Source organism: Fistularia commersonii, chromosome 15, assembly GCF_037954325.1.
Source record: "Fistularia commersonii isolate RoL2024-O1a breed Wild chromosome 15, RoL_Fcom_v1.0, whole genome shotgun sequence".
NCBI lineage: Eukaryota > Metazoa > Chordata > Actinopteri > Syngnathiformes > Fistulariidae > Fistularia > Fistularia commersonii.
In genome coordinates, this window is record NC_141298.1 from 3,417,904 (window position 1) to 3,445,824 (window position 27,921).

The 27,921-nt window shown below is 39.2% G+C and overlaps 1 protein-coding gene across 2 annotated transcripts in view; it reads left to right on the plus strand.

Moving 5' to 3' along the window:
• LOC147226255 (phospholipid phosphatase-related protein type 5-like) overlaps positions 1–27,921 on the plus strand; it is a 120,737-nt gene that overhangs the window by 59,537 nt on the left and 33,279 nt on the right. For both annotated transcript variants that reach the window (XM_086160824.1, XM_086160825.1), the window contains exon 5: positions 10,052–10,302. In XM_086160824.1, the coding sequence (XP_086016950.1) occupies positions 10,052–10,302 (251 nt within the window). The remainder of the gene's footprint in view (positions 1–10,051; positions 10,303–27,921) is intronic.

Here is a 27,921-nt window from a genome sequence, read left to right on the forward strand (position 1 = left end):
TACCATTGTGATAGATATCTTATTTTGAAAAACGATCTGATTCTTCCCCCGTAACATGTACTTGCACCTTTTGAAACATGTCCAGACTTTTGATCATGACTTGGTACTTTGCCCCACAAAATTAAGTCAACAATAAGGAAAATTAGTAAAAAAGGTGGCTATTTTGATAAAACATTTTACTTAAAAAGGATTCATGTTGATCAGATTTGGAGATATCCAAGCTGGTCCTCAGGAGCCAAGTTGGTGCAAACTCAGACCTATTTAGAGGGTTTTTACTGGAGCAAATAAAACTAATCAGAATACAATCTATAACATATAATCTTTTTATCCTTACACATCCAAGGGCATAAGATGGGATTTCATACATTACAATTACATACAAGCTCTTTTGAACTGTCAGGTGAGGCAACCTGACCATACACTCATTAATAATCATGATGGATAAGAGATAATGACGTTTAATGCTTTGATTCAGGTATATTACTTACTTTTTGTGAAGTTTAGGAAGGATACACAGGTAGTATTTTTTTGTTGCGGTTTTGGTCATAGTTCACATGAGCTCTATTTTTCGCTGCATGTAGCTATTTTTTTAACTGCGGCTCTCACTGTTGTATAAACAATTTTGTCATTAGAATCACTTCTTGATATAGAATTTCATAGAAAAATATGACAGTTCATGTGCTGTAACTTAGGTTGTTGGTTCAGTTGTGCATGTTCTATCATCGTCAGATAATTTCCTTTCACTGCTAAATCATGATTTAATATTATAATGCAACAACATCTATGCACATAATTACTTTTTTGAATGAAAATATTGTACCCAGTCTGCCATGTTTCCTTTCATTGTGATGAAATGGATTTTGACAGTTTAATCTAGTCCCACTTTACTAACTATTCTCTGCTGATTTGGCTTCCAGACTTCTTGGCTAGATGAAGAGCAAGAAGGTGGCCACTTCACAGAGCAAAAACAAATAAAGTTTTCTAATGATAAAGTTCAAGAATGTACTTCCAACATTAGCTCAAAATTACATTATCATTTGTTTGGTAGCAATGGATATAATGTACATTGAAATTTGATAATTATCCTTTTAATTTATTATTGATTTTGCAGTTTATTTTCTAATCAAAAAATAAAATTATGAAAACCTTTAGAAAGAGTTCTATAACCAGCATCAAATAGCTGAATGGGGACCTGAAATCTGCGAACCTCTGCGAACCTCTTTTATTTTGGGGGGTTAAGGTGTGAAAAGTTGAAAAATCCCTGCCTAAGACAAAATTTATAATTACTTATAAATGCATCTGTGTTTGAGGTTGGGATTTTCTTTGAGAGTGTGTGGCAAGGGTCATGTTTTTTACTTATTTTTTCATATTACTGGGGATAGTGTGATACCTCATAATTTAAAAATGATAATTGAAATATATATAAGTTTTATTGTTCTGAATATTTCACCATAGAAAGTATTAATGATTCGGCACAATAGTTTTTTGTCCTTTTTTTAAAAAATAGGTCTGACTTTTTTACTCCAGAAGACATTCAAGTCACTAAATTCATTTCAACAAAAATCTAAGCCCCAGTAACAAATAAAGATGCTGTTGAAGGGACTGAATTAAATTGTGGCAATTGTGCTACTAAAAATGCAATTGAGGAATTCAGGAATAGATTGACTTGAAATAACCAAATAGACTTCTCGTTCATCTCCTCTTCCGCCCGAGCTAATTTAGTACCAGCCTCTTTTGCTGCGTAAGTCAAATTTAGCACTTTGAAAGGCTGTCTATATATTGGTGATCTCACCCTTTAATTTTATGAAGGAAAATGCTTTTTTTTTTTATGATGTTAATGTGTTGACGCTGTTCACCTGTATAAAACCAAGCTAGAGTTTCCGCTCCCCCTGTATCAAATGGCTTGGATCATCAGCATTATGTTTTCATAACAGAATGAAAAATATCAACAGTGATAGAACAGAACTTGCTGATGGCATAGAGCACACTTCCCATTTGTGGCACTTATTTTAAGTGCAAGGGCCTGCAGCACCCTGCATGCTGTTGTCTTTTTAATGTTATTGAGAAGGGTGCAGAAAAGTGCCTCTGCACTTAAATACAATTCTTACAGCTCACTGAAGCTGAAGCAAGCTGCATAAGAACTGTAGCATTTGCTTCATTTTGGCATCAACTAATGGCTCTGTGGCGAGCCGTCAGCGCCTCTTTACACCTACATTAGTGACGGCCGTTATCCTGCTTTACAAAGTACTATTTAACATACACGATCCTATTACATACAGCGTGTCTGCCCACGTATATTACCATGGTGATTCATAATGACTTTTGGCAGGGTTTTTAGCACAGGGAGTCCAGGAGTGACTCAGCTGGGCTGCAGGGAGATACTCTGTTAAGGTCTGGTGAGCGTCCCCTTTTTAAAATATTCAAAATAGAATTTTCTCTCCTTTCTTCCTTCTTTATCGCATCATGATGTTTATCAATGTGCAACTTGGTGCATCACCTCCCCGTAATGAACCTTTGTTTTGACTCAAGCCTGCCCTGAAATAAGTTCCTTCCTTCTCACTCACTAACAGATAAACTCAAAGCCATCCTTTGAAGCCACTCATTTGAAAGAATACAAAAGTATTTAAAAGTGTACATCAGAAAAATAAAGAAATAAAGCTAAGAAAACAAAAAATCCGCAAAACTAAACAAATGTTAATTCAGTGTATATTGCTCAAAAATCATCTGTGGGTGCAAGTATGTATATTGTTACATTTGATATGGAGAGATTAATGTAAACGTTTTTTATTCATATTCATTTGTTTTTTTATAGATTTATTATTGTACTAAAGACTATGTACAATGACACTTTATGTTTCACAGATCAGGTCATTTATTTTCATTACAAAAAACAAATTTAAATACAATATTCAGGAATATTAATTTGATTGTGTGTCGATCTCTGCTAAGCATTGAGAAACATCATCAGTCCAAATCTGCTTGAATTAGCCACAGGTTATCAAGCTTACCTTTCTGAGGGATAATACTTCTGAAAAAAATGAAAAGAATTAAAATCTTTCTATCACTATTTCCATTCACAAAGGTTAATTGTTTTTATAACGTTTCAAGATGCAATTGAAGAGGGTTTTAGGTGTAACGAGCTTCCCCATAAGTCACTCTTACTGTATCACTTTCAGTCTCTTGCTGCTGTTTTTTTGTCTCGCACTTCGATCTGAGATTGAGTTGAATTGTCAAGCAGGGATTTGTTCGTTGGAGATCAGCAGGTATTAGTCCAATTGTACCTGTTGAGGAAGGAATGCAAGTCTCGTGATTGAGAGCATTCCTCTCATTGACTTCCAAAAACTTTTTTTTTTTCCCCAACATAGATCATATCTTAAAACAGTATATCATTACCCGATAAACTGTTGCTCGAACTTTCTCTCCGGATTTACTCAGGTTATCCTTGAAAATGTCACCAATTTAGTATCTGAACCAAGTTTCTTTATTTTATGAATTTGTCTACCTTTCTAATTTAACTGGATGTTTTGTTTCAAGTGGAAAATATCTAGCTGCTTGGCAAATAGTCATTAGGATGAGGCAAATGAACATCTGAATGTCATGGTTGACCTCAACGGCAATCCCAAACTGAGCGGATCCTTCATATGGTTGCCATCATGAGAGGTTTGTTCATCCAACTCTGAGCTGTCGCTTTGATCCAAGGTCTGTAAACCGATGGGTGTCACTGCTGGAAACTATGGACTGACCCTTTAACTTGGACAACTGTCTGTGACATTACTGCAGGCAGTAGCATGTCATGTAGAGAATTGGGCAGACAGGAATTGAAAGAAACATAGGGAAGTTTCAGGAGGAAGATTTGGTTTGTACATACACCTGTTGACAAAAGCAGTATGTCACAAAGACCTTCATCTGTCTTGTATAAATACTTTAGACACAGAAAATAAATACATCGGATTTAAATTATTTAGGAAAACAATATCTGTTGATGTAATACTTTAGCAATATTTATATTTTACACCTGTAAGGAAGAAGTTATAGAATTTCTTCATCACGCGATTGGCTTAACATTCTGCAGCAACGTCGACAATAAAATTTGCCTTAGGAGAAAGAACAGACCTGCTGTGTTTTTTATCTTAATAACTTTTTAGTATCCCCCCTTCCCCACGCACACACACACACACACACACACACACACACACACACACACACACACACACACACACACACACACACACACACAAACACACACACAAACAACAAAAACAAAAAAAATGCAGACTCCTATAAAAAATACATGCTCCTATAATGATAATAAAACTGTAATCTGTATTCAAACTGTTTTCAAATACAGTCCAATTCTAAATGTATTACCCCAGTGCAGTTTATAGTATAGGTGTTAAGCATTGGTCTGACATATAGAATAGAATTTACTGTGTTGCATAATTCATGGACTTCTGCAGAAGAATTAGACCATAGAAAACATCATTATCATTGAATTTTCTGGAAAAGCAAAAAATAAATCAATAAATACTTTACTTTTATGATATTCTAATCATAGGTTACTTTAAAAAATTAAAATGTATCTTTCAATGCTTGAGGGGAGGCCTGACCCCATCTTTGGGAATCCAAATCATGAAGACATGCTGGTGCTGATGAGCAGCATCTGGACCATCTTATTTCTCATCCAACATGCATTGCTGTCCTATAGAGGCAGAGGAACCACTTCTGTTCTTGCCTCTCATTGCTAATGCCAGAGCGTGTCAGTGTTTGCAAATGACGTATGTCCCATGTGTATGTGTATCTGAATGTGTTTGTGTGTCTGAGTGTAGTCATGCGTGCTTTGCACTTTCGCTTGCATGATGCTAACATTTGCATTTGCTGGAGTTGCAGCTCCTCTCCTCTCTCTCAGGGCCAGTGTTCCTTTACATAATGACTCACAGGAACATGCTGTTTGGGGTAGATTAAATTTAGCACAGAGCCCAGGGTCATGGCACTCATACACAGTTTTAGCTGTGTGTCTGCTATGTTGTTGTTCAAGACTTTGCTCATTGAACTTTTGGTTCAAGAAGTTCATACACAACACCGTCACTGAAATCACTTGGACCATGTTGCATAAATATTCAAAACGATGCCATGCCTTACCATTTGGAAATACTCCTTATTTTCCATTTTTCAGTTTTTCAATTAATATAGCATTTTCCTCTATTACATTCTTGGGATGGAATCAACATTTGTTTGGACCTTTGTCAGTTTAGGGTTTGAGCTTTTGTGTGGTGTTGGCTTACCCTGTGCTTTAAATGTTCCATTTTTTTTTTTTCAAGCATGAGAAAAGATATCAAGATACTATTAGTTCTGTGGCCTACCAAGAATTCATTTTGGCCTGGGGGAGCAAAGGAGCAGTGATTTCCCTTTTGTCATCATAGACAGCTGAAGTGCCCATTAGCAATGTGTTCACTGAAGGATGGGGTAAAAAGGCATAGCTAAAGTTGTCATCACTACTTGACAAAGGACATGAAATGATGCAGTCGAAATCAGACCTGATATATATGTCGGTATAAGCATGTAATCATATACTTATCATACACTTTTATGTTATTTCATCCACTGTTATTCATTCAATAAGGGGTTTGATGTGACTGAGTGAGTGCTTTCAAGCTCCTAAAATAGCTCTGCGGTAGTGTTCCAGTAACCCTCCATTATGCTTATAAGTAGCATTATGGGCTGGTTACTTCCCATGCACATCAACACAACAGCAGCTGGTGGAGTACCTGTGGGCTGGTTGAGGTGAGGTTGAAAAAGTCCGAATCCACTGTTATTAGTCCCAGCCCGTCCCAGATATGGAAGTTCAAGTAGTCCAGCCATAGTCTTTGAAAAATAAGCAGCTCAAAAAGCGTACTGATTTTTGAGTAGTTTCATGCTGTCTGTTAAATGATTTTAAAACCTTTTTTGTGACAAAAAATGGTTGCAAAAAACATTTTTGTCATACAAAATAGTAATTTGTCCAAAGTTAGGCTGTAGTTTGATTTGATAATTTATTTGTTCTTTCTTATAAGTTCTTAAAATCATCTTAATAACATTCCTATACCCTGACCAGTTGGAAACTAAAGCAGCCCTTTTTTATATACATTTTGATTTTTTTTGTTGTTTATATAGTACATAGTCCTGTTCATTTGTATCCATATCTGACTATAATTACTATTTGCAGATTTTTTCAACACTGTCTTGCTGCTGAGACAATTGAATTTCCCCATTGTGGGGTATAGTCTCTTATTGTAACCTATCTTACCTTATCCTCGCTTATATCCAGAATCTAAATAAAAAATATATGTATATATAGTCCATCTTCCTCTTCCTCCTCACAGCATTCAGCAACACTATTCTATGACATGCACCTTCATCAGTCTGAACCTAGTCTCCAAGCTGATGTTGATGACGCGTTTGTGGCTGGTGAATGCAGCTTTGCCCAATCGCTTTGCCCAATCGCCACGGAATCAGGGAGTCGACCTCCCTCTGAAGGTTGGTCGGCGCTGTCAGCTCTCTTGAAAATGGTAATCAACTTCACCTCATTTGTTTCTTCTTTAGTGCCATTATTGCAGTGGGTATTTGTATTTTGCAACTGCAGCAACATTTTTCAATTCAAGGCATGCTTCAATCTGATTCAGAGAAACCAGAAACATAAACGTTAGAGGTGTTGGTATTTTCTTACAAATCTTATAACGGCAACAATGTTTGCCCTTGGAAACGTTTTCCAAGGCCAAATTCAGTTGCCCTGATAAGATTTGTAAATAAATGCCACGATTCTAAAGATTGAGAATCTTCACTGTTGACATGCAAAACATATCATTGACGTCACAATATATTTTTAAAATATGTGGCCTGGTTCTGAACCACTTTTTGATATAAAAAAGTAAAACAACAAGATTATAACGCAGAAAGCCTGAAGCAGCTTCACGCCTCTCTTTGTTTTGCATATTAACGCATAACAGTATGAAACAAAATGGCCTGCAATTTGGTCCAATTAGACAAAATTTGTAATTTGTGACACTTTCTGATACTCAATTTATATTTCTTGGTTCCAGTATCAAATGCTTTTGAGACAACAAAATTGAAATTCGAGTCTTTCCCGAATACTGGAAATACCATTTTCTTTTTTAGTATCCATTGAAAGATGGAGATTGAAAGAATAGCATTCACTGTGGGCTACATCTTGTTAACTCCACTGAAGTAGAAGGTCGATTCCTTGGTTTCAGTAGGTGGCTATCTTCTTTCCACTTTTCTCTTTGTTTCTAGTGCAGAGGAACATTATGATCATTCATTCACATCAATACTGGAAGCATAATTGCTGTAATGATGCCTACAGGCGAGGGATATCAGCAGTCTGAATTCCAAAGGTAGAATGATTGTTTCCACAATGGTGCAGCTGTAGAACCATATTTGTGACTGCTATGGCTAGGCTCCAGCTTCCCCATGACCCTCGGTACATATATATAAATACAAATATGCAGCATGGTGGTGCAGTGGTTAGCGCTTCAGCCTCACAGCACGAAGGATTCCGACCAAGGGACCTTTCTGTGCAGAGTTTGTATGTTTCCCCCGTGTCTGCATGGGTTTCCTTTGGGTTCTCCGGTTTCCTCCTACAGTCCCAGAACATGCAGGTTAATTGAAAAAAAAAAAAATCTCAGAATGATGAGTGCTTGTGAATGGTTGTTTGTCTATATTCCGATTGACTGGCGATCAGTCCAGGGTGTACCCCGCCTCTCACCCGATGACAGCTGGGATAGGCTCCACCATCCCCCGTGACCCAGAGTCCAAGAAAAGCAGGAGAAGATGGATAGATGAATATAAATATCAATCAAATCTGGACTTTTAAGGTTGTATTTAAAAGTAAAATATAAATTAGTTCACCAAAATAGTTTACAGCTGAAGTAAATAGCTCAGTTTTTTGAAGCAAGCAAACAATCTTTAAGATACAAGCTGAATGTACAATCTTTGGGGTAAATAAAAGATTCAATTGTCAAATGACGTCCTTGGTTTTATACGCTGAATAATTCTCAAGGCTTTGTGAAGTATATGTGAAATATGATTCTCCTTGTGTGCTGCAAATTTCATTTTCTTCAAATGAATATGTGTCGTAAGAATATGAATGCACCTTCCTTCCTATTCAGCCCCGTTGGTATCCTTAGGTCTCTGTGTGAGGGGGAGCCTGGGAAGCCGTGATAACTATAAGACTGACATGGTGGTGCATCACACTGCAGCATTGTCAAGATGCTGGCGCCAGATGAAAGCCTATGTGCATCACTCTGTAGCACAACGGCAAGGAAAATCATGTATGTGCCTTTAAATCATAAACACAGTTTGAACTTTGTAGGTTCACTGTGGAGCCCGAGAGAAAATCCAATGAGACAAATCTTTGCCTCCCTGAACTTCACATTTATTTCATGTGCACATGGTGTTCCACAAAACTCAGAGGTTTTTCACAGGCATGTAAAAAAAAAAAAAAAAAAAGAAAAAAAGAACTCTTCCTTGTAAATTGGTCATTTTATTAAGCTGATAATTCCATTTTTTTGTTTACATATGTATGTGTTAAGGACAATTCTTTGGAATGCCGGTGCAACGTAGATGTGGTACAAATGATACAAAGCTGAAGTTGTCTCTACAGCATATCATGGCATTTTTTCAACCCAACAAACTGGAATTTTATGCCCTAATAAGCAATTTCAGTCATCCCTCTCTCTGTTTCCAAAGCCAGCCAGGAATAGTGTGGGTGTGGGGGACTGGCTGGCTAACTGGCGAGTGGCAGTCACCTACAAAACACCCACATTTTACTGTTTTTCTGTGGAAAGGAGGGACAGAATGGGAACGATGAGACACTGTTGTAAGTGAATAACACAATCTTCAACACGATCAGTTTGATGGTTATTAAGGAATGGGCCCATCAGCATTAGAGGGCCTGTGTTGCAGCGCTGTACATGTAAGGATGAGGAGCATCAGCTTTTGAAAACAGCAGAAGGAAAAGGTGCCTTGCTCAACAGCTGAGACGACCCACTGCTGGTTTCCATGAATGTTCTTGACAAAGCAGGGCTAAGATTAGCAGAGTTACTTGAAAACATAGTGCGTTGTGGATGTATGTGTGTGTGTTTGTGGTGTACTGCAAACCTCTGTCAGATACTGTTTCTGTGAGTGTCTGACTAAACCCCTGTTGGGTAATTCAGTGTGACAGAGGCTCGGTTCTTGTAGGAGGGAAGCAATTATTTCTGTTAAAGGCCCTCAATCAGGGCGATGTGAAGCCTGACTACATTGTTTAATAGCGATTTGGCACCTAGATGACCTTTTCACAAACTGTGCATTTTTGGGAAGCTGTGTGTTGTGTTTGTGACTGCAGGGAGGACTAGCAGGCCACTAGTATGGTAGTATTCCAACTTCAATCATTTCAAATCAAATATTAGGGAGACAAAGACAGTTTACAGGAGCATTTTAACATTATATTAAATCCTTCATTTTCTATTTGTCGAGGTGAATAAGTGTATTTATCAGCTAATCTGGTTGAGTTTAAGTGTCACTCGATTTTCGACCAAGCAACAGAGACAAATTGTGACCACCCATCAAATACTCATTAGTGTTTATAATTTGTATCTCTTTATCCTATGTTTATTTGAAGTCTGAAAGTCCCAAAATGCATGTAAACGTCCTTGCATGCAGACATAGTGTTATAATTTAATGGAGACAAAAGAGGATGGTTGCCACATTGTCAACTTGCCACCCTTAGATATGTGACATCTTTAAACAGCCCCTGTCAAGTATAAAGAGAAGCAGCCCACATAATTTCGAGATGTCAGTGTGATTAGCGCGCTTATAATTTTAAGGTGCACCAAAAACAAATTTCTTGAAATGGACTTGGGTTATCAAAAGACAGTGTCTTTTTTACTGTGCTTGTTTGGGTCTCCAGGTGGGAGAAGGCTCTATTCCCAAGCACTATAACGGTTCACTCACAGTCAATACTAACTTTAACAGTCAAAAGACAATATTAACTTTCCCCTTCATATTTTCTCCACAGGAGTCTATACCTTTGGTCTCTTCACTGTTGACATATTTGTCAATGCAGGCCAGGTAGTAACAGGAAACCTGGCACCATATTTCCTGACAGTCTGCAAGCCAAACTACACAGCTCTGGGTTGTCAGCAAGCCCTGCGTTACATCAGCCACCAGGAGGCCTGCACGGGAAACCAGGATGACATCCTGCGCGCCCGCAAAACCTTCCCATCCAAAGAGGCGGCCCTCAGCGTTTATGCTGCACTCTACCTGGCTGTGAGTTCCTTCCCTGAGTTCCTTTCCATATATTCATGAATATTGCTAGGGTACTGGGTGTTTATTAACCATTATGGTAAAAGATTAAACCCTTATAATTATTATTTACATATAATCCAATTCAAAATCAATTTTGTTATTACAATGAAAATTGAACAGGCTAAAGAGTTAATGAATTAATCACAGTGGTCCACATAGAAAAAAAATTGATATGAAAATGAATGAATGAATGAATTTTCCTGGAATTTAGTCACAATTACCTGAAAATTAGTTTGAACCAAAATGTATCAACCAAATTAATGAATTAAACTCTCTCTCTCTCTATCTCTCTCTCTCTCTGTACATATATTTATATAATTTTATTTTTCTCATCATTGTCAATGTCATTCCCCTAAATTGTTTTTATCATTGATGTTTCTCTTATTCTATTTCTCTTAATGTACTTTAATCATTTATTTTCCATATAGTTGAGGCTAGTCAAAGTCAACTTTATTGTCCATACTGCCATATTTTGCACACATACAGGGCATTGAAATTTTATTCCTCTAAGACCCACAGAGCAGTAGTAAACACTGAACCACCATGTCACCTTTACAGATAATACTAACCCTTTTCATAACATGCCTGAATACTAGAACAAAAATTTAAGCAATGACACTTGCTGATTCATAGTAGACTGTTCCCTGATGTGACATTTTACTGATGTTCTCGACAGACAACTTAACATGCATTTTATTTCATCAAGGGAGGGATAAAATATCCTTAAGACATATGATATGTTATGATATATAGATCACATTTTCACCCATCTTTGTCTCCTAAAAAGATAATATTAAATTGCTGAGCAGAGGAAGATAAGAAATAAATAGCTGTGGTGCAGAATGGACTTTTTCCACTGGTTGGTAATTATTATATCTAGAGCCTGCATAGTTGAGGGTTCAAGAAGATGTAATCAAAGTTAGAAAGGCATTGTCATAAAGCAAGGTTTCCCTAAGTGGGGTTCATGAACTGTTTCAAAAGAGATGAATTTAGAGCTGTTACCATGGTGACAGAGAGTAGGCTCCAAATTTACTGACTATCATTTCTGCAAGTGAAGGAGATAAGCCGGGGTGGCCAATTAATTTTTACGAGTGGCCGTATGAGGAACCTGAATGGTGTTGAATGGCCAAATTAACAATAACTTAAACATAATTTTGCTCAATATTAATTATGTCCCATTGTAAAAGACAGTACATATTTTGATTAGCTGCTACTGCTTATCAGAATAGTCAGCAGTTTCTGTAAATATTTTAAATAATGTTTATATAATATACTGCATTATGGTGTCGATCAAACAGCAAATACTCCTGTAGGAGTAATAATAAAAATAAAAACAATCATTACGTCAGTATTCTGAACCCTTTCTATTTTTAACATGTTGATCTTCAGAAACACTTGAAATGTGTTTTGCGGTATGTTAAAGATATGAACTTGATACAAAAAGCAAAAACCGCTTTTGATTTTTTTCAGTACATTTAACTTGTTCAAAGAAATCCAGTCTGGCTTGGAAAGTGCATCGAAATCTGGCTAAATATCCAAAGTGGATTTGCAAAGAACAGCTAAGAGTGATCATCAGTGATAGAGGATCTGTACCTGGATTTTTTTGTACTTCATCACTGGGAATGAATGTTCACATACATGAATGTGATTTTAGTGACTGCAGTTATTTTGTGTAACAAGACGAGTATGAATGCAAGAACATCGCAGCTCTCATCCAAAGCCAGAGAAAATATTCAAAGTAGACTGCTCTGTCCTTCAGCTGAAGCTCCAGATTTTCTTCGATCTCCTCTACCCTCTGCATCACAGTGCGTCGCAAGACAGACACGTGCTCAAAAGCATGCTTTTTCTCCAGGCATATTAGTGCTGCAGAGTCCAACAACACTCCTTAATCTTCCCTCAGTTTAACTAGCTAAAGCCTCTGACTACCTTGCAAGCTCTTTATCAAACAAGTTTTTCTATCTCCTTCTATGTTAGGTCACGTAATGACAATTCAAATTGTAATCCTTATACACCTGTGTAACACGAACTAAGCACACCAATATACCTTTGATTTCTTTAGATAAATATTTAGTGAATGAACTGGTATGAACTGACATTTGAAGCGTGAACTGGCTAGCATCAGCTGTCTGAGTTAATGCACCCACATCATGGGTGCACACTTGCCTCCTAACCTTAAAAAAATGCACTGTTTTCTAAAATAAGAAACGCACTTGAAAAATATGAACGGAATAAATATTTTTTCGTTCATGTTCTGATTGACTCGGGGCGCCCAAAAGGCTAGATGTGGTATATGGGCCATAAAATGGCCAGGTCTGTGATAGGCTGATGAAGTTAAGGTGATAACAAATAATTCTATCACAGTCATTTATCTGTATACAAAGAAAGTTCTGGCAGTTGTTATTGGCACAACTGATACAACATTATCGTGTTACATGACATTTATTACCTCCAATCTTCTTGAATTTTTTTCTATATAATATTCCATGTTTACAGTTTGTACATTGTCATATATTTCAGGCCTACAGCATTATTGGATGGATTTTGTTCAAAAGTGCTCTCGCATGGTACTTCACTTAGATGGCGAAGTATAATCAACAAACGATGATTAAGATTGACAGACCCTTCACCATCCAAGCAAGGTATTAAAACATTGTCCCCGCCAGCCAAGAAAATAAATTGCTTCACCAGTTGTAAACTAGTATCAAATTTTTGGCTGAAGTATAGTAGCTAGAAGCCTTTGTCCTTTTTTGCTCCTGTCATAACTTTTCATTTATACAACACCACCAGAAATAGCCTCAAGGACAGGCGGTGTTCACAGTGATCCAGATCATGAATCATCATGTCAGATCACAAAGACAAGTAAAAGACACGGGTCTTGGAAAGATGCTGAAAAGACGGTAGAAGGCAAGACAGAGCTGGACATACTTTATCCATTGGATTTGACCAACCCTATTTGCTTTTCAAGATGTGTTTGATAAAAACGCTATATGTAGCTGATCTAGCCAAAGAAAAAAAGAAATAGGGGAGAGTTTTGTGTCAAAAAAGAAAGACAGACATTTACATCAATATAACTGGGTAAAATAGAAGAAAACAGTGATCATCACAATATTCATTATACATTATACTCATTTCAGAGTTATCTGAAAATTTGCGATGGTAACAGTATATCAGCTGTTATACTACTAATTGGAATTATTTTTAAGAGTAATATTCATGATCTCTTGGTGCATCCATTCACACAAACACGAATGCACACACACACACACGCACACATTCATCCCCTTGATGCAAAGATAGTCAGTAGAAAACATTATTGTATTAATCATAACTATGATAATCATATTATCATAATAGTATAATCATAATAAAGCATAATAATTTGCATGCGTACAAGGCCTAAATTCCTTTGTCTTGCACGGATAGGTAACAGATAGAACGGCGGTTCGTGACATCCACCAACCGCCGTTGGCGCACAGAAAATCCATGCCGATGATGGGGAGTGTAATATCAGCGATAACAAACTCCCACTCAAAATGGCGACCGTCAGAGCAAACAGACAGCGAACTGAAAGTGTCTATGATGGATCCGTCAGCAGCGCTCAATAGCAGGCCGCTGCCTCTGGCCCAAATGTCTGCCTGTGTCTGAGGAAGCAGGCTCTTCTGTGAGCCAAAGTCAACCAGAAACCTGAGTCCATACCTCAGGTCCCTGACAAACAGCAGCTGGGTGTGTCTGCCGGCACCCTCAGGGGCTACTGAGCACCAACTCTGTCATGTCCTGGCCCCCCGAATGAGGGGGGGGAACACAATGCTGAGCTCTACTGCCAAACAGCTGGCGGAAGAAACAGATGAGATTCCACCGTCTCCTCAGGGTGGACACCTCGACCGGCACAGCTGCATCCACGTCTCCTGGCACCGTCTGCAGGGGCTCTACCGCCACACTCTGGACAACGAATGGCGTGAAAATCAGTAAGATGCAGTTGGCCTCCGCCAGGCTGCGGTAGTCGCCGGCAGCCAAACCCCTGGGGGTTCGCCAGGATTGCAGAAAAACATGTTGAAAAAGGAACCCGTCGTAGTCATATCAAAGCAGTGACATGTTCTCCATAAGATCTACGGCAGACCTGTCTCCCAGACTGAACATAGAAAGCAACCTGTCTACCCACTCCGTGACGGACGGACTGTACTTCTGAAGCAGGAAATCCCTTAACGTGGTATATTTACCACACAGTGCAACAACTCCATGGCCAGCCTCGTTTCTGCTGGTCGAGCGCCGCGATGACTAGGAAGTATCTGGCATCCTCAGACAAAATTCCTCACAGGTGGAAAATCGCCTCCATGTGCTGGAACCAAGTGGCCGGGTGGCTCTGCCAAAGCTCCAGCAGCCGGACTGCTGTGACGGGCAGGGCTGGCTGAGCAAGATGGGGCAAATTGGTTGAGATCGCACTGCACACTTCCTTTGAGTTGGCATGCTCAGTTCGGGAAAGAAAGTAAAGATGCCAAGAAAAGATGGCGAACCCGTGGAGCAGTTTAATATTTTAATAAAGAAACAACAAGCAACACTGAACCTGAACATCCAGCATCATCCACTATGCTGTAATGTACTGGGGCAGTAGGCTGAAGGCAGCTGACGCTAACAGACTAAATAAGCTCATCAGGAATTCTGGTTCCACCCTGGGAGTTGAATTGGACTTGTTAGTGGTGGTCTCTGAGAGGAGGATACTGAAGAAGCTGCTCGGTATCAGGAACAATGCCTCTCACCCCCTGCATGCTGTACTGAGGTCCTACCAGAATACCTTCAGCAGTAGACCTTAGACCATCGAGGAATGCCACAGAAGCTCTTTTTTATCTGTGGCCAACTCTTTCCCTTTCTGCAAGAAGGAAACCTGACAGCAATAAAATCAATATGATGTTTCAAGTGAATTAATGTAATGTCCGAGCCATCCAGCAAAATAATTTCGGGATTAATAAATCATCCAAGAGGCTTCCTGAAGTGAGTTTCTGAATATAACTGCCAAGTTTTTGGCCAGGTCCAAATATGGTGGCTTGTTTCAACAAGAATTCAACAAGAATTCACCATGACCTGGATGACTGAGAACCTCCACAGACAAATATCACATTCCAAATCCAAATCCAATATCCCCAATCTGAATCATCCATTCCTGTTCTGCCCCAGCTATTCGGGGCCTATAGCTGAGGCAGCAGGCTAAGCAGGGGCCCAGAAATTTAATGGCTACTTTAACCCTGCATCAGCCACCTGCATCTGTGATCTTGTTCTTTCAGTCGCTACCCAAAGCTTGTGACCATAAGTGAGGGTAGGTATGCAGATTGACGGGTAAATCGAGAGTCTTACCTTTCAGCTCAGCTCCTTCTTCACCACAACAGACCAATACAGAGTTTCCATTACTGTTGATGCCACATCAATCTGCCTATTGATGTCTTTCCCCTCACTCATGAACAAGACCTGATTTCTTCAACCTTTGGCAGGATCTCATCCCTGAATCAAAGAAGGCATTCTACAGTTCTCTAGCTGAGAACCATGAACATGGATTTGGAGGCACAGATTCTCATCTTAGCCACTTCACATTAAGCTGTGAAATCGCTCCAATCAGCCGAATATCTCGGTAGGATGAAGTCAACAGTACCACATCATCTGCAAAAAAGCAGAGACCCAGTCCTGAGGCCACCAAAACATGATCTCCTCAAGGCTTCAGCTTCCCCTAGATATTCGTTCTGTTTGGATTATGATACGCTCACTTCAACCAGATAAACCCCTGAAGTATAGGTACAAACCCAGGTGCAATAAGTATGTGCCCACCTACTTGGCGCCCATCACCGGGTGCAACTCCAGGGTGGAAGAGCCCAACTCCTATCAAGGAGACCGCTTTTGGAGACTGACATTACATTACATTTTACATTACAGTCATTTGGCAGACACAGTGCAATTCAGTCACAGAAGATCCCAAGTACCAGAAGTCAGAAGTGACCACTCAACCAAATAGCCATCTCAGATCCATACACATACATACATACATTTCATCGTTTTTTTTTTACCGGGGTTTTGGGGGTTAAGTGCGATTAGTAGAAGTGTGTTGAGGTGGATCTGAATCTATCGAGCCTTTCAGCCTTGCATAACGACTCAAGCTCCTTCCCCACCAGACAGGATAACATTCCAAGTCCCGAGGGACAGCCTCTGCAGCTGAAGATTGGAACGAAAAGGTCCCTGCCATTGGCCAACCACGCAGTTTACACAGCACCTGACCCCATGGAGCCTCCTATGGATGGTGAACCCATGGGAAGGTGTCTTTCCAGGCTGTATCCAGCCCCCAATTGGGCTCACTATCATGTCACATAGACAGAAGGGTGCCCCGGTGACCCCATCTTGGCAATGGATGACAAGTCCATTCCTATTTTTCATTACAGGGGATCTTTTGAAGCAGTAAGCTGTTTACTTGTATGATTTGGGATCCACTCATATGGAACATCAAAGTCATAGTGATTTCACACTTTAGACCTGTGACTGGGAGGAGTGTAATATTTGGTTAGGTTAAAGTAGTAATGTAACATCAAACTGCATTTTTCAGAAACAAATCCCAAGGATGCTTTTCTTTTTTTTGGACAAACAGCATTTTATTTCACTGTAATCCAGACACAATACACAACATTGTTTTTAGCTGCATTGTCTTGCAAATGGAACTATTTTTGTCATGTCAGTCTTTTGTTTTGCCTGCATATGAAAACTTAATCCGCAACACATAGAATTCCCTTCATTTCCGCATGTACTTTCAGGCAGGCTCATTTGGCTGAGCAGATGCTGAAGTAAGAATCTGTGGGAGGCTGATATGCAGGCAGGGAAACCAGGCTACCTTGCCAGACAACACAGTGGGAGGAAACAGCTTCTACAAGCAGCAGTTAAATCAAGCTAACACCCAGGACAGAGGAGCCAGCAAGGTAGAAGCAACTGCAACTGCCTGAGGAATTAGCTTTCTGAGAGAAGTTCCTCAAGGACATTCAAGGGCAAACAATATAATTCTGCTTTTATAAAATATTATGAGGTCTTATATTTGTCTACATTGGATTAAGAATACAATTAAAAAATAAATGAATAAATAAATAAACCATGTAAGTGAAATATTACATGAAAATAAAATTGATCAGGAATCAACATTTTAATTGTCATTGTTCTGGCACAATAGTGCATATGTAGGATCTATTCAGTGCAGTGAGAATAGTACACTTCTCAAAAAAAAAATAAAGGGAACAAAAAAATTACACATCTAAGATTTGAATGAATGAAATATTTTTATTAAATACTTTGTTCTTTACATAGTTGAATGCGCTGACAACAAAATCACACAAAAATTATCATTGAAAATTAAATTTACTAACCCATGGAAGTCTGAATTTGGAGTCACACTCAAAATTTAAGTGGAAAAACACAGGCTGATCCAACTTTGATGTTATGTTCTTAAAACAAGTTAAAATGAATCAGTGTTGCTTCCTAAGTGGACAGTTTGATTTCACAGAAGTGTGATTGACTTGGGGTTATATTGTGTTATTTAAATGTTCCCCTTTATTTTTTTGAGCAGTATATATATAGAAGGACATGGTATATACATTTGATCGCATGAGGGGTGATATGAATATGACTGAGTTTAAAGTGCAGCTTAGTGCAAGAAGGTGTTGGGTGTGAGATTGTTGGGTGGGTGTGAGGTTGTCTCTTTGAGTGCCTGAGGATGGAGCAGTTGTCAGCAGGGGAGTATTGTGTTAGTGTGCGATCTAACAGGTAGGGGTTCAGGTGTGCATGTGAGTACTCTGCCAAGTGATGGGATTTGGTAGCTTGCAAAGGGGGGAGGGTCTGGAGAAGAGATTGTCCTGTACCGCTTTCCTGATGGGATTGGTACAAACAGGCTGTTACCCGGGTGGGAGGTATCCGTTGCAATGTTCCTGGCCTTCTTCTGCTTACGAGCATTGTTGATAGAGCCCAGATCCGGGAGAAGGCAGCCTAAAAGGCCCTGTGCTGTTCTCACTTGATGATGGTGTTGTTTGTGGGGTGAATAGCAAGACAGTTGTGTGTGAAGAGGGTGAAGAGGTCCAGGCTTAGTACACAGCCCTGTGGCATGTGAGGATTCAGTGTGACGAGTCGAAGCGAGCAAAGAAGCTACTCAGGGTGTCAGGGAGGGTGATGTTGTGGCTGACTTACTTGTCGCTGCCGTTGTAGTCAGTGATGGCCCTGATGCCTTGCCATATGTGGTGTGGGTTGTTGTTATTGAAATGGCCCTCAATGCGTTCACTGCACCTGTTTTTTACCAGCTGTATGCCCTTTCTCAGATCCTTCTCGGCCCTTCTGTAGGCCAGCCTGTTGCTTGCTCTATAGGTGGCATCCCAGGCTTTAAGCAGGGGATGTCACTATGCTGTCAAGCCACAGCTTTTGGTTAGGAAAGACAGTGATTGTGTGGGTAGGACAGAATTGGTGCAGAAATGTCCGCGTGATCGATGCAGTCTTTTAGGGCTGAGGAGACTTCCTCAGTTCAGACCCTAATTGTTCTGACAATGGGTTTGGACCTGCAGATGAGTGGTTTGTAGGCAGGGATCAATGCTGCAGAGATACGATTGGACTTTCCGAGGGGAGGGGGCTGCTGCAACCTTGTATGCACCTAGAATGTTGCAGAATACCTGATCCAGTATATTATTGTCCCTTTTTGGAAACTTCAGGTATTTATGAAATTTGGGAAGCACAGCGTTTAATTGTTTGTGATTGAAGTCGCCCCCTTCAATCACAGCAGTCTCTGGATTCACATGCATCTGGCCACTGATCAAGCAGATCAAGCAGATCAGGCAGCTAACTTAGCATTAGCTCACAGCAGTATATAGGCTGCTACGATAATAATGGAGCAGCGTTCTCTGACTATTTTAAATGGCCTGCATTTCACTGCAAGGTATTCCAATTCAGGGGAACAGGATGTTTCAATAATATCTTTAGCTGTGTAACACGAGTTGTGAATTTACAGCGCCAAACCTCCACCCTGAGACTTGCCTGAAGCTGCAGTCCTGTCGGCATGGATCAGAGAGCGCCCTGCTAACGCTACCACGGTGTTGGGTGTGTAGTCATCCTGCCAGGTTTCGGTGAAGATCGCCACACAGCTCTTGAACTTACGTGAGACAGTCCTCAGTTGAATCTCATCCATTTTCCTGGAGAGTTACCTGTTGTTCGTGAGGAGCAGACTGGCTCTGCCCTATTCTATACGATTATTGTTATCTTATGGCAGGATTGTGATGGAATATTTGGACGGACAAAAAAAATAGCTTTTTATTTTAAAAAATAATCAAAAAATCTTAGTTACAAATTGCAGGTAACCAAAGGAGAGATTTGATTTCTGCTTTGTAGTAAAAACATAATTGTATCTAATATTCATCTAGCAGAGGTTATTTGTCAAATTAAATTATGATTACAAAAATAGGTAATGCAAGCACAACCGTTTTATCCATGTTTGCTGCAATTACAATCAAACTTTCAAACCAAGTATTAGATGAACAACGTAAGTGTCTACTTCTAAAAAGACCCTTGACTCATTTTTTTTTTGTAGACAGTGAAATCTGAGGTTTCGTGGGAAAAAAAAATTGATAGACTTTTTTAATGCAAATACAGGTGATACAATAAATTTTACTTCATGACAATATGTGAATTTATTAAGTTCCATTTTTAAAATGAGATGGCTGAATGCTGAACAACTTTTTTTTCTCATGCATAGTTTATGAAGCCGACTTGGTGTAAAGTATTGGTGTAAAGTACGCTCCGTGCTTTAATTTAAAATGCAGTATCTGACAAAAAAACCTTTTTCCTGTCCTTTTTTTTTTAATTAGTACTTAAAATATCATTTTGAACGGCTGATAGGGGAATCCAAAATGTAAGGGTTTTAACATTTTTTATCTTTTATAAAGTTATTGCAACAATGTAGTAAAAAGTAGGGGGGAAAGTTGATGCATTTGTACTGTCTATATTGGCACCACATTTCTGTCAGTTGATATCAATTAGGAGTGAAAGTCACTGGATTTTATAGCTACAAAGTGTATATCAGATCTGCAGTTACTGCAGTTACTTCACCTCAAAGCTGAATTATTTTAACTCACTCTCTCTTTCTCTCACTCTCTCGTACACACCCACACAAATTAATTTTGCCCACTTTCTTTGCGATCAAAATAAGTTATATCGACAAGTCTCAGAGGAAGACAGGGCTTTGAAGCTACATCTAAAATGCCTTTTTTATTAGCGGCATAAAGAAGGCCGACATCTACAACCAGCCACAACGTTTAAATGATGCGACATGCCAGTCCAGATCCATTGGACAGAAAATATTACTTGTTTTCTGTTCTTTGGATTATGCTCAACTCCATTTCTTCCAGCCTTTTGTTCCTAATGCTAACAAAAGATGTTCTCTGAAAGCGCATTAATGAAATTACATTTAGAAAACAGTGTGCAATAGGTTTCTTACAATACTATTTAGGTAAAATGTGGCTATTGATATAGATAACACAGTCACTGCAGGCATGTAGGCAATGATAAATGATGATGTTTAAACCAACTCTTTTGGTCAATGTAGTTTGTATAAAATATCATGACAGGACTATGTGAAATCTCTGTTACGAGAACTGAGATCTGATGCAATCATGGAACTGAAGCCAAGTCCAAACTCTGTTGTGATATGCATATTCTTCTTTCCCAAAGATTGAAAGTAACTGACTAATATTTTTCAAAAATTAACATTTTATAGTTTTATTTTTAAACTATTCCAAAGTTGGCATCTTCATTTTGTCCCCGGGCACTGAAAATGGTACTTTGGTTAAAAGCACAGACCAAAGGGTGTGGAAGAGAGATAAAGAATCACATTCAGGCAGGTTGAGACAGGTGGAGAAAAGTGTCAGGGTAACTGTGTGGCAGAAGAGTATTGGCCAGAATGAAAAGAAACATATAAAGGTGGTGGAGGGACCCGTGATGTTATAAGTTTTAGAGACAGTGGCACTGGGAAAAAGACAGGTAGCAGAGCTGAAGGTGATCGCAGAGGTAAAGGTGTTGAGGGTCTCTTTTGGTGTGTGGTGGATTGATAGCATCAGGAATGAGTCAATCAGGGGGACAGCACATGTTAGTTGTTTAAAAGGTAAAGTCAGAGAGGACAGAGTGAGATGGATTCAACATGTACAGATAGGGGATACTGAATACTGTATGTTGCTCATGGATGCTGAGGTTGGAACTGCAAGGCAGGAGGCATAGAAGAACAGCAAAAAGGATATTTATGGAAGGAGTGAAATAGGACATGAAGTTAGTTGGTGTTAGAGAAGCAGATACAGAGAATAGGGTTCAATGGAAGGGGATGATTAGCTATAGAGACATCCAAAGGGAAAAGAAGACTTACCGATAATATGCTAAAAATGTCTGTTGAAATTTTAGATAGTTATATTCATATACAATGACTATTTCTTTGCTTTGGGTTTCATCTTTGATCAAAACAAACAAATCTAATATTATATGTTGTGATTTTGAATTTAGGAAAGAATTCATGACTTTTTCCAATCAGTGACCCCTTACAGTGAAGTTTAGACGGGCTGTTTTATTTCAAATCATTTAACAGAGGCTATAATGTAAGCATGAGGTTTTCAAGCATGCGTTTCATAGATAACTGACACAAGTCTGAACTTTTGAGAGATGTTTTCCTGTATTCTTCTTCTTCTCTATCCTCTCTCACTACGTCCATAAATCTTCTCTTTGGTCTTTCCCGAGACCTCTTGCCTGCAGCTTCAATTCCAGCATCCATCTACCTATAAATTCACGATCCCTCCTTTGTATTTGACAGAACCATCTCAGTCTGGCATCTCTGACCTTCTTTCTAAAACATCTAACATGTGCTGTTCCTCTGATAGACTCATTTCTGATCCTATCAATCCTGGTCACTCCCAAAGAGAACCTCAACATCTTAATCTCTGGGATTTCTAGCTCTGCCTCCTGTCGTTTTGTGATTGGAACTGTTTCTTGTCCAAACAACATCGCTGGTCTCACCACTGTCTTGTACACTCTTCCTTTCATTCTGGCCAATACTCTTCTATCGCATAGTACCGCTGACACTTTTCTCCACCCATTCCAACTTGCTTGAACCCGTCTCTTTTCCACACTCTCCATTGCTCTAGACTGTTGACCCCAAGCACCTAAAATCCTCCAACTTCTTGATCTCCACTCCCTGTAGCCTCACCGTTCCACCTGGGTTCCTCTCATTCACACACATATATTCCGTCTCGGTGCGATTAACTTTCATGCCTCTCCTTTCCAGAGCATACCTCCACCCCTCTGGATTTTCCTCTACCTGTTTTATGCTCTCACTACAGAACACAATGTCATCTGCAAACATCATGGTCCATGGAGATTGTCATCTAACCTCATCTGTCAGCCTGTCCATCATCCCTGAAAACAAGAAGTGGCTTAGAGTTGATCCCTGATGGAGTCCCACCTCCACCTTGAACCTCTCTGTTACACCCACAGCACACCGCACCACTCTCTCATAGCTTGGATACATGTCATCCACCAGTTGAACATACTTCTTGGCCACTCCAGACTTCCTCATACAATTCCAGAGGTCCTCTCTTGGCACCCTGTCATATGCTTTTTCTAGGTCTATAAAAACACGATGCAGCTCCCTCTGGTCTTCTCTGTACTTGTCTATTAGCATTCTCCAAGCAAATACCGCATCTGTGGTACTCTTTCTAAGCATGAAGCCATACTACTGTTCACAAATGGTGACTTCTGTTCTCAGTCTAGTTTCCACTACTCTTTCTCATAACTTCATTGTATGGGTCATCAACTTTATCCCTTTATATTTGCCACAATTATGCACATCCCCCTTATTCCTAAAAATAGGCACCATCACACTTCGTTTCCATTCTTCAAGCATCTTCTCACTCTCTAAGGTCTTGTTGAATAATAGTCAGAAACTAGACACTTCCACACCTCAACGGGTATATCATCAGGATCAACTGCTTTTCCACTCTTCATTCTCTTCAATGCCTTCCTCACTTCACTTTTAGGAATCTCTGCTACTTTGTGGTCTACAATAGTTACCTCTTCTACCCTTGCCTCTCTTTCATTTTCCAAATTCATCACCTCTTCAAAGTACTCTTTCCACCTTCCCTCTTCTAGCATCTGTCAATACATTTCCCTTTCTTTCCTTAATTATCCGGACCTGCAGTACATCCTCTCCATCATTATCTCTGTTTCGCCAACCTGTATAGATCATTCTCTCCCTCCTTACTGTCCAACCGAGCATACAGGTCATCGTACACCCTTTGTTTTGTTTTTGCTACCTCTCTTTTTACCTTACGTTGTATCTCCCTGTACTCCTGTCTGTTCTCTTCTGTTCTGTCAGTATCCCACTTCTCCTTTGCTAGCCGCTTTCTCTGTATATACTCCTGCACTTCCTCATTCCCCCACCAAGTCTCCTTATTTACTTTCCTTCCAGATGACACATCAAGTACTCTCCTACCTGTCTCCCTGATATCACTATCTGAAGTTGTCCAATCATCTGGAAGCTCTCCCTGACCACCCAGAGCCTTTCTCAACTCCTCTCTGAAAACCATACAACACTCCTCCCTTTTCAGCTTCCACCACTTTGCCCTCTGCTCTGCATTTATCCTCTTGTTCTCCCTTGTCACCAGTCATCCTATAAACCGCTATCCTATGCTGGATGGCTATACTCTCACCTACAACTACTTTGCAGTCACTGATCTCTTTCAGATTACCTCATCTATATAAGATGTAGTCTACCTGCGTGCTCCTACCTCCGTTCTTATAAGTTGCCCTATTTTCCTGTTTTTTCTGGAAAAAGGTGTTCACTACAGCCTTTTCCATCCTTTTTGCAAAATCTACCACCATCTTTCCTTATGCGTTCCTATCCTGTATACCAAATCCGTCCATCACTTCTTCATCCCCTCACCAACATGCCCATTGTTCGTTCCAATTACCACTCTCTCATTTCTGGGGATATTCTGCATCACTTCATCTAACTCTCCTTCTCTCTTCAATTCACATCCCACCTGCCGGGCATAGCCACTAACAACATTGAGCATCGCACCTTCAATTTCCAATTTCAAACTCTTAAGTCTATCCGACAGTCTTTTCACCTCCAGAATATTCCTAACAAACTCCTCCTTCAAGATAACACCTACTACATTTCTCTTCTGGTCAGTACCATGATAGTGCAACTTAAAGGCTGCTCCAAGGCTTCTTGCCTTAATACCTTTCCACCTGGTCTCCTGGACACATAGTATATCCACCTTCCTTCTCTGCATCATGTCGACCAACTCTCTACCTTGTCCTGTCATAGTCCCAATATTCAAAGTCCCTACTCTCAGTCCCAGGCTCTTTCCTTTCATCTTCTCTCTCTGCTTCCATAAATGTCCTCCTCCCCTACTCTTTGATCTACAGTAGCCCAGTTTCCATTAGTTCCCTGTAGGTCATCAGAACCAGTGGTGGTCGTTGTTTATCCGGTCCTCAAGTGATCCGGTATGATCTTGTTATTATGGTCGATTTGCATGTTTGGTTTTGACAAAAGTTTTACGCCCAATGCCCTTCCTGACGCAACCCACTGCATTTATCCGGACTTGGGACCGGCTCATGGAGGCACTGCTCCATGCCTCCTCAGGCTGGCTCAGGGGAGACACCAGCCAGTACCGCCCTGAGGCTGCATTAAATGATTACCTGTACACAAATATTCTTTTTCTCAGTCATTACAGTAAAACCAAATGCTGCTATTCATCATCAAGTAAACCAAAGGATTGATTAAATAGTGCTTTAATTAACCCCTTTGAAATTATTTGAATTTTAGGATATTTTTGACTGAATATCCATAGTAAGGTATTAGAGGCAGGAAGTAGGTGAGGTAAAAAGCACATACAAATATATGTGTATTAAATTTGCCTTCAAAGATGTTTACTTTGAAATTTGGATGGAAATCAAATTTCACAGGAGGGGGGCCTTGGCAAGAGATGATGCGATCTTCCCATTATAAATTACTAATTGGTTGTGATGGAAGGAAAGCAGCTCTTGAGAAACAAGAAACCCTGGTATACTTACAGAATAAAAAATATGAGTAGAAAGTTCAATGAAGGCAGGAAATATATGACAATATAGTCCAGATGAATGTGTTCTGCCAACCCAAGTTTTTTGAATTTGGCAATTACTGTATGGCTAACTGCTTCAGAATCTGTCACTGAAAAGTTCAAAGAAACTGTCTCCATTTGTTTTAAAAACTAAAAGGGGAAAAATTGCCTTGGTATATCAATATATATTTATTTTTATTATTGCCCTCAATTGTCTATTATGTAATTGTGTCACTACTACATTTGTTCAGATTCCAGTACTTCAACAACTACGTACTTTTTACATACTATTAGTAAAGGTACAGACATCACAAATATACCGGTGGACCATGACCCCAAAAACTGTGATAAGTACACAGTTTAGAAACCCTAATTTGCATAGTCATACTTGCTTGAATTTATTTGGGTTAAAGTATTCCATGGCATATTACATTTATAGTATGTTCATGAACAATTAAGATGTCACAAAGCAATAAGGATGGAATGAAAATGCATGTTCAGTCGATTCCAGCTTGCTGACACACAGGACTCATCATGGGACTAACTGTCAATGGAGTATGAAGATGCATCTGTCTGTTTTTTGTGGTGTGGAAGAAAATCGCCATATTCTTTGGGAACATTATGTAGAGTGCCATGCAAAGGCAACTCGACAAAGAGAAAAATTCACACCAAGCCTTGGTGTGAATTCAGTTTCCTGTTTTTATGCCAGCTTTGCTTGTAGATGTGGCATAATTCTCATACCCAATGTGTTAAATAATTACATGGCCAAAACAGTTAAATGCAATCAATGTACCGTTATCATGCTGAGATGCCAAGCCTTACCTGTTAGCAAGGCATTTCAGCAAATGGTTTTCTTAGCTAAACTCATCTTCGACTGTGGGTCTCTTATAAATCATAGAAACAAAATCCAAATGGTCCTTCCAGCTATATCTACAAAAACAGTTGGTTTTCTTTTGGCTAAATTATTGATCCGCTCATGATAAGCTTGATGTATTTATTTATTTACTCACTTTCTTTCTTAGTTTAAATATTTCATTTTTCTTAGACTTGTTACAATATATGGCATCTGAATAATGTGCTGGGGCTCAAATTGTATTAACACTACAAGAAGGCCTTTCCATCAATGGTCATTGTTGCTCACGATGAGATAAGGCAATTAAAAACTAATAGGGCCATGTTGATAGCTGCAACTCTGTTTTGTTGTGAACACAAGTATTGTCAGCTTGTTCATATTTTTCAAACAGACCATGATGAACTGTTCAGAGGCTCTTGTATTTCTCTGGTCAGCTGTGATGAATAACACTCCGTTACTGTTCTGCACAGTTCTAGCAAGCCTGTAACAATGTTATCTCAGTGTGAGAAAGGTTTCTAAGTGCACAATAGACAAGCTATAAGGTAGCTGAATCAATGTGTTTCTTAACAGCATTGGATATAATTGCCAAAGTAAGGTATGGCATAAATGTTAATAGTCAATCAACTACTCATTGAAAAATGCACCATAATGCAGTTTTTACTGGGTTACTATAACTCAACATTACCCCTGATAATAATAATGCATCTCATACTGCCTCCACAGAATGTTTTCATACTGTTGCATAACATTTCTCATCCAGCAGATTTTTTCAAGTGCAAACATGAGAAAAAGTCAGACTTATGATGATTCAGTATTCACACTGTATTCATGCTATTTATGAAAATTATTTGGCTGTCTTAACATTATCTTTGATAGTTTACTACTGTCACCATCTGATTTTGCAGAGGTACATTAGCCCATTAAAGCAAGCCTATATGAAAATTTTCAAAATGTATAAGTTAAAGTTAACAAAAAACATCAATAAATATAATTTAGAAAATAGATGATTTGAAAAAAATCAAATATTTATATAAATACACACACCCACACACATGTTTTTATTAAATAACATTTGAAAAGCCCTTATAAGCAGCAAAAACACAAAAACATAGTCACAGATACTTTTCATGAAACGTACCGTAGTTCATGAACTAATCAAAAGGGCTTATTAAGTTATTCTCCTTTTCTCCTATAACACTCCTATTCTCCTATTTTCCTATACTTTGTGCTATTTAAACAATGTTGAATCTCAAATTGAATCAAATGTATGAATAAAATTGGTATTGATATTAGTCTACTCTTTGGAGGTCTATATCATAAATCCACCCAAGATGGGCCTGCTGGTCCTTTTAAATCAAACTTTGAGCTCAATATATTCGTACAGCGAGTTGTGCATCAGTGTATTACAAGATTTGAACTTGGCAAGATGGTGAGATTGATGTCTCAAACAGCGTCAGGGGGAGGACGAGCAGCTCAGGTCGGTGTGGTCAGGTTGAATTTGTAACCCTGCGTTCTCCATTTAGCTGACAAGCCTTTGATATAGTGAGGATGCTAGCAGCTGCTAATGTCTGGCATTAAATGGGAAATATAGCT